Here is a 16,168-nt window from a genome sequence, read left to right on the forward strand (position 1 = left end):
GCATTTCAATAGTCTCCTCATTCTGGACAACGCACCAAGCCATGTGAAAACATCAAATGCTATTTCTACCTCCAAACTCAACATCGTCTCATTCAACCCATGGACCAGGGTGCAGAAGCTTATCATTTAAGGCACACATTCAGTAAGCTGATTCCAGCTACTGAAAGGGATATGAGGATAGTGTTTTTCAATTTTGGAAGAGCTTTAACATTAAAAATGCTATTGACATCATTGTGGAGGCCAGAGGTGATGTCAGTAAGGACTGCTTGCATGCAGTTGTGCAGAAGCTTCTCCTAGATTTTCTTCATGACTTTGAAGACGTTGAACTGTCAGAAGACCCTCCAGCAATCAGAGGACATTGTGTCGCTCTTGCAAGGGAATTTGAATTTATTTGGATGGAACTGAGAAATAAGAAAGGGGCGATTACCTGATTAGAATTGGACTGTAGACCCCCTCAATGGTCAGCAGGAAATTTGTAAGGAGATCTCAGTTATCTGTCAGAATAATAGGGTGGTTAAGGTTGGGGATTTTAACTTTCCAAACATAGACTGGGACTGCCATGGTATTAAGGGTTTAAAACAGAATAGAATCCCTACAGATGAAAAGGAATTTGTTAGGTGTGTGCAGCAGAATTTTCTGATTCAGTATGTCAATGTATCTACGAGAGAAGGTGCAAAACTTGATCGCCTCTTGGAAAATAAGGCAAGGCAAGTGACTGAGGTGTCAGTGGGGGAACACTTTGGGGCCAGCGACCATAATTCTATTAATTTTAAAACAGTGATGGTAAAGGATAAATCTGATCTAAAAGTTAAAGTTCTAAATTGGAGGAAAGCCAATTTTGACGGTATTGGGCAAGAACTTTCAAAAGTTGATTGGTTGCGGATGTTCACAGGTAAAGGGACAGCTGGGAAATGGGAAGCCTTCAACAATGAGATAACAAGAGTCCAGGGTCAGCATGTTCCTGTTAGGGTGAAAGGCAAGGCAGGTAGGTGTTGGGAATGCTGGATGATTAGAGAAATTGAGGTTTTAGTCAAGAAAAATAAATAAGCATATGTCAGGTATAGACAGAATAGATCGAGTGAATCCTTATAGGAGTATAAAGGCAGTAGAAGTCTACTTAAGACTGAAATCAGGAGGGCAAAAAGGGGATATGAGATAGCTTTGGCAAATAGGGTTAAGGAGAATCCAAAGGGATTAAGGACAAAAGAGTAACTAAGGAGAGAATAGGACCCCTCAAAGTTCAGAAAGGCAGCCTATGTATGGAACAGCAGGAGATAGGGCAGATACTAAATGAGTATTTTGCATCTGTTTATACTGTGGAGAAAGAGATGGAGGACATAGAATGTTGGGAAATAGATGGTGACATCTCAAAAAATGTCCATATTACAGAGGAGGAGGTGCTCAATGTCTTAAAATAGATAAAGGTGGATAAATCCCCAGGACCTGATCAAGTGCACCTGAGAACTGTATGGGAAACTAGGGAAGTGATTGCTGGGCCCCTTGCTGAGATATTTGTATCATCGATAGTCACAGGTGAGGTACCAGAAGACTGGAGGTTGGCTAACGTGATGCACTATTTAAGAAAAGTGGTAAGGAAAAGCCATAGAACTATAGACTGGTAAGCCTGACTTCTCTGTTGTAGGGAATCCTGAGGGAGAGGATTTACATGTGTTTGGAAAGGCGAGGACCTATTACGGATAGTCAACATGTCTTTGTGCATGGGAAATCATATCTTACTAATTGACAGTGTTTTTTGAAGAAGTAACAAAGGGGATTGATGAGGGCAGAGCAGTGAACATAATCTATATGGACTTTAGTAAAGCATTTCAATAAGGTTCCTCATGATAGACTGGTTAGCAAGGTTAGATCACATGGAATACAGAGAGAATTAGCTATTTGGATACAGAACTGGCTCAAAGGTAGATGGAGGGTTTCCTTTCAGACTGGAGATCTGTGACCAATGGTGTGCCGCAAGGATCGGTGCTGGGTCCACTGCTTTTCATCATTTATATAAATGATTTGGATGTTCACTGTTCACCAGTTTTGTTGTCATCCACAAACTTTGTGACCATCCCTTTTATATTTTCATCCAAATCGCTTTATCACTAACACCAGACTCACCTGTCTGTGGTCCCCTGGCTCTTTCTTGTAGCTTTTATTCAATAATAGCACAACATTAGCCACCCTCCAGGCTTCTGGAACCTCACCCATGGCTGTCGATAATAAAAGTATCTCTATTGGGGGTCCCAGTGTCCATTATTACAGTTTATCATGTCCTGGCAATTTATCTCCCTTTATGTATTTTAAGATGTCTCGCATCTCCTCTTCTGTAATATGGACTCTCTTCAAGATATCCCTGTGTATTTTTTCAAGTTCTCTAGCTTCCATATCTTTCTCCACAATAAATATTGATGTGAATTTTTTGTTGAGGATGTCACCCATCTTCTGTGGTTCCACGTGTAGAAGGCCTCATTAATCTTTAAGAATTTCTCCCTAGTTACCCTGAATATACTTGATTGAATCTCTTTGCATTCTCCCTAACCTTATCTGTCAAAGCTGTTGCATGTCCCCTTTTTGCCCTCTTGATTTCTCTCTTAGAGTCACAGAGTCAAACACCACGGAAACAGACCTTCAGTCCAACCAGTCAATGCGGAACATCATCCCAAACTAAACTAGTCCCACTTGCCTGCTCCTGGCTCCTCCAAACCTTTCCTATTCATGTACTTATCCAAATGTCTTGTCCTACACAGCTTATATTCCTCAAGGAATTCCCTTGATCCCTTTATCCTTGCCTATACCTGACATATTCCTCCTTTTTCTTGTCCGGAGCCTCAGTATATCTAGTCATTCCATGTTCTCTACTCCTGCCAGCCTTAACCTTCACACTAACAGGAATATGCTGGTTCTGAACTCCTGCTATCTCACTTTTGAAAGCCTCCCACTTGCCTGACATCCTTTTAGCTGCAATCAGCTTCCCCAACCAATTTTTGAAAGTCCCTGAGTAATACCATCATATTTGGTCTTGCCCCAATTTGGAACTTTTAACTTGTGTACCAGGCCTATTCTTTCCATAACTATTTTAAAACTAGTAGAATTATAGTCACTTGCCTCAAAGTGCTCTCCCACAAACACCTCAGTCACTTGCCATGCCTTATTTTGATACAAATATTCATTTGTAATTAACTTGTACTTCTTTGAATAATTCATGCCTTGTAAACTAGTTAAACCACCTCGTACATCGTCATTATTGCTATTTTTTCCCCTAAAATACATTGTTTCAACACAATATCCTGAAGCATCCATAATTCCCAATCCTAGTTTTAGACAAGATCCTGCACAATTTATTATGACCCTAAATGGTTCTTCAAAAGTTGGTATCGGAATTAAGAACACAGGTGAATTAATGGTTGGGTTTTTCCCATTACCTGAAATGTGTGGCATGTCTAACAAGATTTAACCATGTCTTTGTAATAAAATTTGTTTCATGTAAGCTGTTTTCTCTAATCGCAAAGTAATCTTCCTTGAAATCTCATGAGCCTCTTGTACAACGGCATTAAGATAGTCAGATGGAACTGTCATCTGATGGACTACTGCCCATTCCTCATTAGGTAATATATGAGATAATCTCCATTACCTTATTCATCCATTGTCTTTCAAATAGTAACACTTCAGCATTGATTCTGAATCACATATGAAGGAGACTGTTTGGTACAGTTCTCTGAATTCAGGATTGAAAGAAGAAAGGCTAAACATGTCAGCATCATTCCGATTACTTTCCTCTTTTTTTTAATAAGTTTTTAGTAATTTTGTTTGATAACTGAATTTCCAAGTCATCTCTCGTTTCTAATTGCTTCCTTCTCTTCCTGTCCAATTTTATGGGCCTGAGATCAAGTCACAACATAGTCAGGGAACTATCCAGGAAGTTCTCCTGCAGCATTTTGGTCATTATACTTTTAGCATTTCAAGACAAGTGGTGAGGCCAATATTCTTGAACAAGCCAGGTCATTTCCAAATCCACTCCTGCTCTCTGGATTTGGTGCACTAATTAACTAAACATCGCTCATGTACTATGTGACTTTCGAACCTAACTCTTTACAATGGGCTTAGTTTCTGTATGCCTCCAGTTTATATTTTTCTTCTTCATTAACCCTTCTGGAAGACAAATTGCATTTTCAACCAGCATCAGTGGTTAACGAACTCCAGTGCATTTAAATATCTTTACTGGTTTACCTCCTTGATCATCTATCATCTCAGTCGGCACGGTGGCTCAGTGGTTAGCACTGCTGCCTGACAGCGCTAGGGACCCACGTTCAATTCCTGCCTCGGGCAACTATCTTTCTGGAGTTTGCACATTCTCACTGTGTCTGCGTGGGTTTTCTCCAGGTGCTCCGGTTTTCTCCCACAGTCCAAAGATGTGCAGGTTAGGTGAATTGGCCATGCTAAATTGCCTGTTGTGTTAGGTGCATTAGTCGGGGTAAATGTGGGGGTGTGGGACTGGGTGGGTTGCTCTTCAGAGGCTTGGTGTGGACTTGTTGGGCCGAAGGACCCGTTTCCACACTGTAGGGAATCTAACCTAATCTAATCTATAACTGTAGTGAGGGTGGATCATGTTGTACGTTTGTTTAAGAAGGGTTGAAAGGAGAAACCTGTGAGTCTAGTTTTGGTTGGTGGTAAATTGCTGGATGTGATTTTAAAAGATAGGATTTATGAACATTTAGAGAGGCAAAAAATTGTTTAGAGATAGTCAGCATAATATTATGGAAGGAAAGTTGTGTCTCACAAACGTGATTGAGTTTCTTGAGGAAGTTACCAAAGAAAGATTGATAACAGCAGGAGCAGTAGACATTGTTTACTTGGACTTCAGTAAAACCTTTGACAAGGTGCTGCATGGTTGACTAATTAGTAAAGTTAGGTCACATGAGATGCAGGGTGAGCTTGCCAATTGGATACAAAATTGGCTTCACAGCAGGAGACATAATGGTAGTAGAAGTTGATTTTTCAGACTGAAGGCTTCTCACTAGCGGTGTTCCACAGGGATCAATTCTGGGTCCACTTTTGTTTGACATTTATATGAGAATATAGAAGGCATGGTAAGTAAGTTTGCAGAAGACACCAAAATTGGTGGCATAATAAACAGTGGAGAAGGTTTTCTAAGATTATGAAATCATGATCAAATGGGTCAATAGGCTGGAAAATGGCAGATGGAATTCAATCTGGATAAATGCGAGGTATTGCATTTTGGTACAACAAACATGGATAGGATTTATCCAGAGGGACCTAGGGGTTCAGGTGCATAATTCTTTGAAGTTAGTATCACACATAGATAGGGTGGTTAAAAATGCATTTAGCATGCTTGTCTTCATTGCTCAATCCTTTGAGTATAGGAGTTGGGAAGTACAGGACATTGGAGAGGACTCTTCTGCAGTATTGTGTCCAGTTCGTCATCCAGTTATAGGAAGGATATTATTAAGCTGGAAAAGGTTCAGAAGAGATTTACTAGGCTGTTGCTAGGTATGGAAGGTTTGAGTTATAAGGAAAAGCTGGATAGGTTGAAACCTCTTTTACTGGAGCGTAGGAGGTTGAGGGGTGACCTTATAGAGGTTTATAAAATCATGAGGGATATAGCTAGGGTTAATAGGAGGTGTCTTTTCCCTAGGATGAGGGATTTCAAGATTAGGGGACATACTTTTAAAGTGAGAGTAGAGAGATTTAAAAAAGACATGAGGGGCAAATTTTTTTATATAAAGGGTTAGGTTGTGTGTAGAATGAAATTCCTGAGAATTGGTGGATATGGGCACAATTACAAAATTTAAAAGACATTTGGATAATTATATAAATAAGAAGTGTTTGGTGGGATATGGGCCAACAGACAGCAGGTGAGACTATTTTGGTTTGGGATTATGGTCAACATGGACTGCTTGGACTGAAGTGTCTGTTTCCATGCTGTAGTTTTTTTCTATTTGCTCCCTAAATCTAGTATGTTTTCTGTCCCCAAATGGATTTCCATTTAACCATTTTCCCAAATGTAATTGAGGGAACTCCCATATGCATTTACCAGAACTGTTGCTTCTCAGAGTTTTGAAACTTGCAGCTCATCTAAATAAATTTTAAGGTTTGCTGAAATGAAATGCTATTTCTGAATTCCTCCCTAAGCATGATTTCCCTCAGGTTATAAAAAGTTTTCTCCCACTTTAGAAATTGAAATCACTGATTCTGTTGCAAATTTTACAAATGTATGATTCGATTTTTTGCTTTGTCATACATTTTAATTGATAATGCTTCTGACCACTTGAATTTTAAGTTGTTTTTAAAACAGTTTCCCATGTTGCAGATTGCTGTTCTGACAAACTGGCAAACACATTCAAAGTCATACGTGTTAAAACACCCTAGGATCCAGACATCTTTTAGTCCTTTGGTTTTCCGAGCTATCATTTCAAATGAGGCAAACATTTTTTAACTGCTTACTCTATAAATCTAGGTATTTAATTAACATAGATTAATATTTAAATCAAATCTGTTATTGGAATCAGGATCATCTTCTGAGCTACAGGCTCTTCCTCCTTCTTTTATTCTAAGATTTTCTCTTTCGAAGTTGTTTTTTCTGAGTTGCTTATCTTTTTGAAGGTCAAGCATTTTAAACTTTCATCTCCCTTTCCATTTCTGTTTGTCTTCTCCCTTTCTATTTTCCTTCACTTTTCACTCTTTTTATTTATTCAAGCTTTCTTATTTTCAATTCTCTTTTTAATTTTTTCCCCATCCTTTCCATTTCTCTCTGCTTCTCTATTTCTTCCAATTTAACTCTCTTAATTTCTCTTTATTCTCTCCATCAAGTTTTTTTTTCATTTCTAGCTGAATCTTCCAAATGGTGATGTGTCAAATTCCACTTACCAATCAAATTCAGGTCACTTTACTTTTCAATCTAAATGCTGGGCAATTACTTTAAACATCTGGTCCTTACAGGACCCTGCTTTTATTTCTATCTTCAATTTATCGCTAATGCCCTTAGTTTAGCCTTAAAGAGTTCAAATAATCCATTGTGAGTGTCTTCTATTCCCAGAGAAGTCCATGAAATAAACGCAACATCACATCTGTTTTACATTCTTACCTCCACAGGCATGCTTTAAAAGACGTGCATTTAACTCCGATTCTACAAGAGTCCCCGCTTTACGATTCCAGGTGTTGGTAGGACTGGACAATCCTGAGTCTTGAATAAAACTTGGCTCAATAGATCACGTTTAATTTAGTATGTTGAAACATCAATCTAACCTGTGTTTTAAAATCAAAATCCAAAATGACATTTCATCACAGTCGACATTCAAACAAGTTCTGATTGGAATTAAAATTTATTACCTGCATCATAAGTATGTAGATAGGATTGTTTTGTAAGTATTGCTATCTTTGAGCTGTTTTACTTTTGTAAAGATTAAGAAAAATTGGACGCTCTCCATTAATAAGTTCTAATATCTGCAATTTTGAAAATGAAAACAAAATTGTTGTAAAATTCACACTTAAGCTTTGAGTATTATTTTAAACACAGTAGATCAATACTCCTCAAGTGTTGTGCAGCAGTTACTTAAGAGTGCTGTCTGAGCCTGGGCCTTTTGCTTTTTTTCACTTTTCTGTTTCAAGAATGCCTTGGCATAATAATGGGATAGAGTAATTTATTTTAAGACAATTCAAGCATAGCTGATATATGCTGGTTTTCCACTGAAACATTGATGCATGTAAATTTTCCGGACCAGTTCCAAATCTTTAGTCTAAATAATTTACTACTCATTTGCATGAATGTGTCTTGTTGCAGAAGTCAATATTGAGGTGCATTGCAGCCTATAGTCTCTCAGTATGCTATAATTAAGCAGTTTCAGTCAGAAAAAAAAGTCTTAAAACATGTTAGCATAATTATTGTTCTTTTAAGGCGATTTCTATTTCAAATCTCATTTTGTCAAAGGTGCAGAATGTATAAAGATACTTTATAACAAAAACTGTACGAAACTGGAATATATAACCGTGAAAATATTTCGCAAAATATAATGCGTTCTTCATCATGTCTTAAAGAAATCTTCAGACAAAAATATTGTTAATTTGTGTAATATTGTTAAACATATTATAGCTACTTGTTCTACATGAGGGTGGAAAGGAATTTGGCAGGGGAATAGGAAAAAGGTCCTTTTTGTGTATAAGTAGTAGAATCAGCCAGTGGATCCATTAACTTATTTTGTTATAGTAGCATTTGTGTTTTTTTAAAAAAAACTGCCTTAATCATTGGACATAGTTTTTTTTGGCTTCCGACATCTATTTATTTTAATTGATGCAGGAATGAGCCATAAAACGTTGAATAGTCAAAAAAAAAATGGAAACAGGGAAAAATTGAGGCAACATGCTTGCAACCACCTGATGAAGGAGCAGCGCTCCGAAAGTTAGTGCTTCTAAATAAACCTGTTGGTCCCTAACCTGGGGTCATGTGATTTTTAAGTTTGCACACCCCAGTCCAACACCTGCATCTCCAAGTCATGGCTGGTAATCTAGCCTTCAAAAATACAGTTATTCCCAGCAGCAAGGAGATGTAGTTGGATTCCTGTTTCCTGAAGTGTGAAAGTGAAATAGCAACCTCTGCACCTTGGATCAATGCATGATTCTACTGAATGTGTAATTTGTACTAATAACTCCTTCAGTATGTTGCAGTTAAATAAGTACACTTATTCTTTCTAGAAATCTCAGGAACGCCCTTTTCCAGATTCTTCACAGCAATCAGTTGTTCTAAAACTTAACTCTGATAATTGGACCCAACAAGAGCCTAGAACTTACAGCTTTTACTTGCAAGATGATGAGTACAGAACTTCAAAATATTACTCTTCTATTCCTTTGCAAATATCTAGCATGATGCAAATCACAACAATTGAATGGTGTCAAGGAGTACACTCTGAAATGAAACGGTATATGGAAGTAAATAATGTAAGGTATAATGTTTTCCTTTATTTCTTTTAATGCATAAAATACATTGACATATAAAAATATGTTTATTCAACTGTAAATGTACTAACATTAAAAGTAATCAGTCCAGTTCATTATAAAACTTACCTTTCACCTCTTGCTCTGTGTTGAATTCATCCTGACGTGAGTAACAATCTTTTGATTGTTTTGCTCCAGTCATAAAATTTAATGGTTCATACCAGGTTACTGTATATATATATGACTTTAAAAACATATGACTTTAAAAACAATTATTCATGAATGTGGGTGTCACAAAGCTGGGCAGCACATATCGCCTATCTCAATTTGCTCTGGAGAAGGTCATGGTAAGATGGCTATACATAATGATTGGAATGAATGAATGTTGAAGGTGTTCATTGTGGTTCCTGTTGAGTCTGCTTTGTCTTGGATGGTACCAAGCTTATTGAGTGTTGTTGGAGCTGCATTTAATCACCCAGCTGGAAAGCATTCCACCCCACTTTTGACTTGTAACTTGTAAATGGCAGACAGGCTTGGAGAAGTCCATAAGTGAGTTACTTGCCTCAAGAATTCTTAGCATCTGTGCTGATATTGTAGCTACAGTATTTATGGCTGGTCCAGTGCAGTTTCTTGTCAATAGTAATCCCAGGATGGGATAAATGTTGAGGGCAATATTTAAATTCTCTTCTATTAGAGATGACCATTGTCTGGCACTTATGTGGTACAAATGTTAATTGCAACTTAGCAGTCCAAACCTTAATGTTGTCCAGATGGCTGCATTTGCGTATGGACTGCATCAGTATCTGAGGATCTGTGAAAGGTAATGAACGTGGTGCAATTTTCAGTGATCATCCCAGCTTCTGAACGAATGAAAGGTCATTGATGAAGCAACTGAAGATGGTTGGGCCTCGGACACTACCCTGAGGAGCTCTGACAGTGAAGTACAGAGGCTGAGATGATTGACCTTCAACATACAAAACCAGATTCCTTTGTGTGAGATGACCAGCAGAGTTTTCTCCTGTTGGCTTCAATTTTGTTATGGTTCTTTTAGGCCCCACTAGATCAAAACTGCCTTGATGTCAAAGGCAGTCAGCCTCACTTCCCCAGCGGATTCCAGTTCTTTTCTTACTGTTTAGACCAGACTGCATTGAAGTCAGGAGCTGAGTGGGCCTGTTGGAATCCAAACTGAGCATCAATGAACAGATTATTTTTGAGCATGTACCATTTGAAAGAACTGTTAATGACCCATTCCTTCACTTTGATTGAGAGTGGATGGATATGATAGTAATTAGCTGGATTGGAATTGTTCTGCTTTTGTGGACAGGGAATACCTGGATAGCTTTTCACATTCCTGGTAAATGCCAGTGGGGTAAATGTACTGGAACAACTAGGCTGTGGTGCAGCTAGTTCTGAAGGACACGTCTTCAGTACTGTAGATTTAATGATGTTCGGGCCCATTCCCTTTGCAGAATGCAGTGCCATCAATCATTTCTTGATATCATGTGGAGAGAATCAGATTTGTATTCACAATTCTAAATTCAATTCCCATTTGAACTAAAATGTCTCATTTAAGAATAAATTATGACTGGATTGAATAATCATAGTGGCAGAACCACTACAATTTATTTTACAGTTAAACTACAATCCAAAAATCGGTAATTAGCAATTTCTCCAAGAGAATGTTTGTAATTTAACTCCAAAAACAATTCAACAATACACACCATGACCTGAACACATTTTGATTAGACCATAAGACATTCAGATACAGGAGCAGTGGTGTCTTTTCTGCCCATTGAGTCTGTTCCACCATTCAACTATCCCTTATCCCTTATGTTCTTGCTGGCTTCGCATCCCCAATGTTGAACTTAAAATCATTTGCTTGACTTCATCTCCAAGATGGCACAAATTCACACTTATCCACACCTCTTGTCTTTTTTTAATTTTGATATGATCTCCTACATTGTTTGAGTATCTTTGCTTATCCTTCACCCTATGTAACTGATGGTGTCAAAACTGGCGACAACCTGAATCCGAAATCCTATCGACTCTACATTTAAAGAACTTCAAGCCATTTTTTAATCCAAGCTTTAAGTAGTTTTTATTGTCTTATACCTTGGTGTTGTTTTGAAGATCATATTAAATAGTAATTTTGCATTTTTTAATTCACTCATGGGACATGGGCATTGCTGACTGGCTAGCATTTATTGCCATTCCTAGATGCCCTTGAGAAGATGGTGGTGAGCTGCCTGACTGAACTGCTGATGTGCACGTACTGTAGTTTGAATGATTAACACAATCGAGTGGCTGGCTAGGCTATTTCAAAGGGCAGCTGAGAGTTAATCACATTACTGTGGGTCAAGAGTCACATGTATGTGACGATGACAGATTTCCTTCCCAAAAAGGACATTAGTGAGCCAGATGGGTTTTTAAAATTAATAATGGTTTTATGGCCATCAGTAGATTCTTAATTCCAGATGTTTTTATTAAATTAAATTAAATTAAATCCAGGACAGAATTCAAACCAGGGTCCTCAGAATATTAGCTGAGTTTCTGGGTTAATACTCTCGTGATAATAACACTAGTCCATCATCTCCTCATAGCTGCATTCAATTGTATGTCAGTATTACTTGCACATTGAACCTGATCTCTGATTTGGTATTATTTATGGTTTTTTGAATGCCATATGATACATTTGATGTATTAACACAAGGAGAGGTGGGAACACAAAATGATAGTTCTAATTTAAAACAAAAATACAGTTTTGTACAGTAATATAAAGCCAGTATGCTAATTCTGACTGTATATACATAGAGTTCCCAGCGAGACAAACTAATTTAGTCACTGCTTCCCCATAGGAAAGGAAATCAGGAAGAAATTAAGTCTGACATTTTTGACTCTTTACATGTTTTAGATCAGAATTTGAATAGGCCTATAGAGTGTTCTATTTGTCACCATGATTTGAAATAGTGAATCATCAAGAGGAGTTTTCCAATGTAAGCAATAAATTAAATAGTCAGAAAGGATTTGTACCTTTAACAGAAGAAATAGGAATGAGAAAAAGATATCTAGATCATCTGACATCACTCAGTTTGCTGATCCAGTTTCTGCATTTGGTTGTCGCTCTACTTACAAATGCCCAGGCACAGCATTTGTCAAGGAAGAAAATAAAGAGTCATGTTGCAAGTACAGGAATATCAGAGGGGAACTTTTTGGGTAGAGAAGCCCAACATTGGTATAAGAAGGGGAAAGCCAAGGTCTGATTTAAAGGAATTAAAGATCGGTGCTGGAAAATGAAGACATGAAATGTGAACATACCATTGGGAACTATATGGATATGGAAGATTAAAATCATGAATACAAGGAAAGAGAAAGAAACATGCTTGCATGAATCAGAGAATTCCTGAAGAAGGACTTATGCCCGAAACGTCGATTCTCCTGTTCCTTGGATGCTGCCTGACCTGCTGCACTTTTCCAACAACACATTTTCAGCTCTGATCTCCAGCATCTGCAGCCCTCACTTTCTCTGCATGAATCAGTGGGTCAGAAGGGGAAAGTGTGGCTGTGATCTGGGAAAGTAATGAAATATCCAATTGATCTGTAGACTGCAGAAGCATGTAGGATTGGAGAATATCACTACACAAAGGAGAGAATCCGCTTGAACATGGGTAAAGGGAGTTGGAAAAGAGAGGGGATTTGGGAAATGTCTCGACAGAAAGGAGAGAGTGACCATTACCTTGCGAGAACATGATGGCCTGGTCAATTTTGTTAAAAACTTAAATCTAATGTATTGTGTTTCCCATTTACTAATTGAACATCAAGAAGTGTTCAAATGATTGAGAAGTTTAACATAAAAATGCTTACATTTCCTGTAAAGTTACGTTGATAGAGTGAACGCACATTAATTTGGTTCTCGTTTGTCCAGGCGATATTGTTTATAACTGGTTTAGAATTTCCCCCTTACTTCAAATTTAAACCTTTTCTTTGGTAGTAGATTCCCTAGAACTATCGCAAAAAAAAATTAACAATGAAGAAAAGTATAATTCCAAATTGGTAAAGATACGTATATGTATATGTGCAGAGGAGAATTCAAAATTTTGAAAAATGCCTGCATAGTGTCACAACAGTTCCAGGAAATTCAATGAAACTGTTTTTGAAACAAGGTCTGTTTTGCATCTGATTTCTTAATACATATGTAACAATCTCGGTAAAACCCAGTAACTTTTTTCAAAACAAATTCTGAATTTTCCGGTATTTACCAACTGAGTTAAGCTGTGAGATTGCATGATTTATAACAGGATTTTTTATTATATAAGAGAAAAGCCAAGAAGACATAAATACAATAAATTATAAGCTATAGATTGCACACTAAATGGCAAATACACCTAAGATAAACCTTTCAAATTGACTCAGCTGTCAACACAGTACATAAATCATCCAAATCAGTCACAAGAGCCCTTCAAAAACCTGTCTTCCTTTATGAGGACTATTAGATCCTCTCTTCTGGCAGTTAGTTTTTTCCCCAGTTGCCAGCAGCACACAAACAAAACTGGTGCTAAGAGTACAGTCTTCACCAAAAATGTGATATGTTTGCAGAAACTCCAAAACTGATTTGGATAGCGTAGATCCATCTGTGGTTTCTTCAAGAAATAGAAACTGCTGCAGGATTATGCATTCACTATGCTCAGTTTCTGAATCTAGCCTTTGTCATTTTCAGGTTGCTTGTACTGCCAATTTGGCTTGTCAACTTAAACCACTAAGCTTGGATGGCTGTAAATTCGTTTCTATGGCCTCAACCAGTTTTTGGCTGCCTGGATTTTGTAAGAAACTGGGAGGGTAGGTTTTTTTTCTTTTGTTTTCTCTTCCTGTTTGCTGACTGAATTTCACTTTTCAATTGGGCACTGCCTCAAAAAATTTTCTGAACTATTCTTCAGATTTCTCACTTTTTTTCAAAGTTGATGGTGAGCCTTTTTATTTCACTGTCCTCTTGTTCAAACAAAATTGTGTTTTGATTTCTGTGAATGTCAACCTCATTCTGTTCATTTTATTCATGTTATAGCCAAATACTGGAGAAATTTTATCTGCATTTTAGGGGGAAGACAGTTCAGACAGACCTTAACAGTATACAGGCTAGTAAATATTACTTTGTATTGAGCCAGAAAAATTGAATTTGTGCTGAATTTTATCACAAGGTTTATTAATAGAAGATATATTGAAGAACTAATAGTAACATGTGCCCAGATATTCTGATTATTATTGAAACAGATCTGACTAATAGTAATCTATTAAAGATGGTTCACTGACCAAACAGTGATTTCAATGACTAAACTTCTGACATTACCTGTCCTGATGCTTCCATCATATGAAGCTAGCCAGGAATTTGCTTAGGGCAGGATCAAAATTGGAGGCCCTGATATGCTATTTTTATATCACTAGCTGCTATTAAAAAAAATCATTTATAGGTCTCAGATACTGCTGAGATGGTAAGTGGATTAAGGAATAGGGTGGGTGTAGAATGTCAGGTCCATGCCTGAGGGATCAGGTGGGGAAGGGGTAAGGGGCAGACTGAGGGCAGCAGGTCCATAGGCAATTTTGTAATTGGTTGAGGGGGTAGGGGTAAGGTAAGAGATGAGGGAACAGGGTGTTGTTGAGTGAGGATAGGAGTAGCTTGTGCTGGGTGGTGGTGGTTCTATGGAGTATCAGGAAAGATGGTTAGTCAACTTATGCCCATAGAGCTAAGGGGATACCACGTTATGGGAATTTGGTGTTTACTAGTTTTGGGAAATGATGCTCAGAATGAAGAACATCACTGTTAGAAATTGTAAAGGGAATGGTGTCAATTCTACAGTTAGCCAGGTGTTAAAGTAGATTATTATCCTTCTAACTATCCCCATATAATATCCAGGTGGTTTGGTTGAAATCATCTTCAGTCTCTGACTTGAACTCACAGTCAGGACTTTTTCTTGAAAGTTCTAGATGCCAGGTAATTATTCATTGACAATTAAGAATTTCAGAGCAATTCCTGTGGAGTCTGCGCATCAGCACTCTGCATGGTTCCAAAATGACACTCTGGTGTATATTTCAGAAACAATGACCTTACAACCAGAAGATCTGGATCAAACACATTGGGGAAAACTACAGAATATCAGAGGCATAGACTCTTACCAAAAATGATTGATTATCGCCTAAGAAAAAGATAAATCAATAACTAGTTAAGGAAGTGGGAGGTTACAAACATGAGCTAGAATATAGATGAACAAATATTTGAATAAGTCATTGTTTTTATGGACGCATTAGGATTGTGGTAATTGCAAGATTTAATGCAGTGAATAAGTCCAATAATATAAACTTGAATGTTGGTTAGAAGGTGCACATTGAAGCTCTTGAAAGCAGATTGAAATCAATTAGCTTGAAGGACAAAGATCTCTTCATGTGATTTATATGTGTTTCTGCCTAATCAAGAAAGAACTAATGCCACCATCGCTGTCCTGTAAAAAATGCAGCTACTTAGAGTTGATCAAGATGGTACCATGAAATTGAGGAGCCTTTTTTGTTATTGTAAAGAGTTAGAATTTTTAATGTAGCATTGCTAAACTTGGTAATCAATTCAAAGGCTCACCACTTTTCAGTCTTCCAATCTGTTTTCAGAATTATAATGTTAATTTTGATTAGAATTGTAGATCGACAATTTCCACAGACTAGTAATTTATAATAGATCTGCGGTTAATGACAAAAAGTTACGTTAAATTGCTTGAGTAGGTGACCTTTTTTCTTCTTGCCACTTCAAAAACTCATATATTAGATTTAAAAAATCACACAACACCAGGTTATAGTCCAACAGGTTTAATTGGAAGCACACTAACTTTCAGAGCGACGCTCCTTCATCAGGTGATAATGGAGGGCTCAATCCTAACACAGAATTTACAGCAAAAATTTACAGTGTAACTGAAATTATACATTGAAAAATTGATTGTTAAGCCTTTCATCTGTTAGAATACAATGATAGTTTCACTTCTTTCATGTGTAAATCACAAAACTTTTTTTTTAAAAGTTGCATTTTTAAAAGTTTTTTAAAAAAAACCTGTTGGACTATAACCTTGATTTTTAACTTTGTACACCCCAGTCCAACACCGGCATCTCCAAATCATATATTAGAGTAATTTGCATTGATTTTTCTTATTAAAATCTGAGGAGAATCCAATGATATAAAATTGGCCTTTGT

General features: G+C 37.4%; 1 protein-coding gene across 6 annotated transcripts in view; it reads left to right on the forward strand.

The window, feature by feature from the left end:
• Positions 1-16,168, forward strand: part of mipol1 (mirror-image polydactyly 1) — a 414,430-nt gene that overhangs the window by 143,186 nt on the left and 255,076 nt on the right. Inside the window, exon 2 of one of the 6 annotated variants that reach the window (XM_087989937.1) lies at positions 13,664-13,782. The exons of 4 other annotated variants lie outside the window; for them this stretch is intronic. In XM_087989937.1, the coding sequence (XP_087846063.1) occupies positions 13,733-13,782 (50 nt within the window). In that variant the 5' untranslated portion in view covers positions 13,664-13,732. Of the gene's footprint in view, positions 1-8,714; positions 8,958-13,663; positions 13,783-16,168 lie in introns of those variants that run through there. One more of the 6 variants, XM_087989941.1, reaches the window with a different exon arrangement.

Source organism: Chiloscyllium plagiosum, unplaced genomic scaffold, assembly GCF_037043375.1.
Source record: "Chiloscyllium plagiosum isolate Xiang-an unplaced genomic scaffold, Cpla_swu_hap1 HiC_scaffold_8, whole genome shotgun sequence".
In the NCBI taxonomy this organism is placed as follows: domain Eukaryota; kingdom Metazoa; phylum Chordata; class Chondrichthyes; order Orectolobiformes; family Hemiscylliidae; genus Chiloscyllium; species Chiloscyllium plagiosum.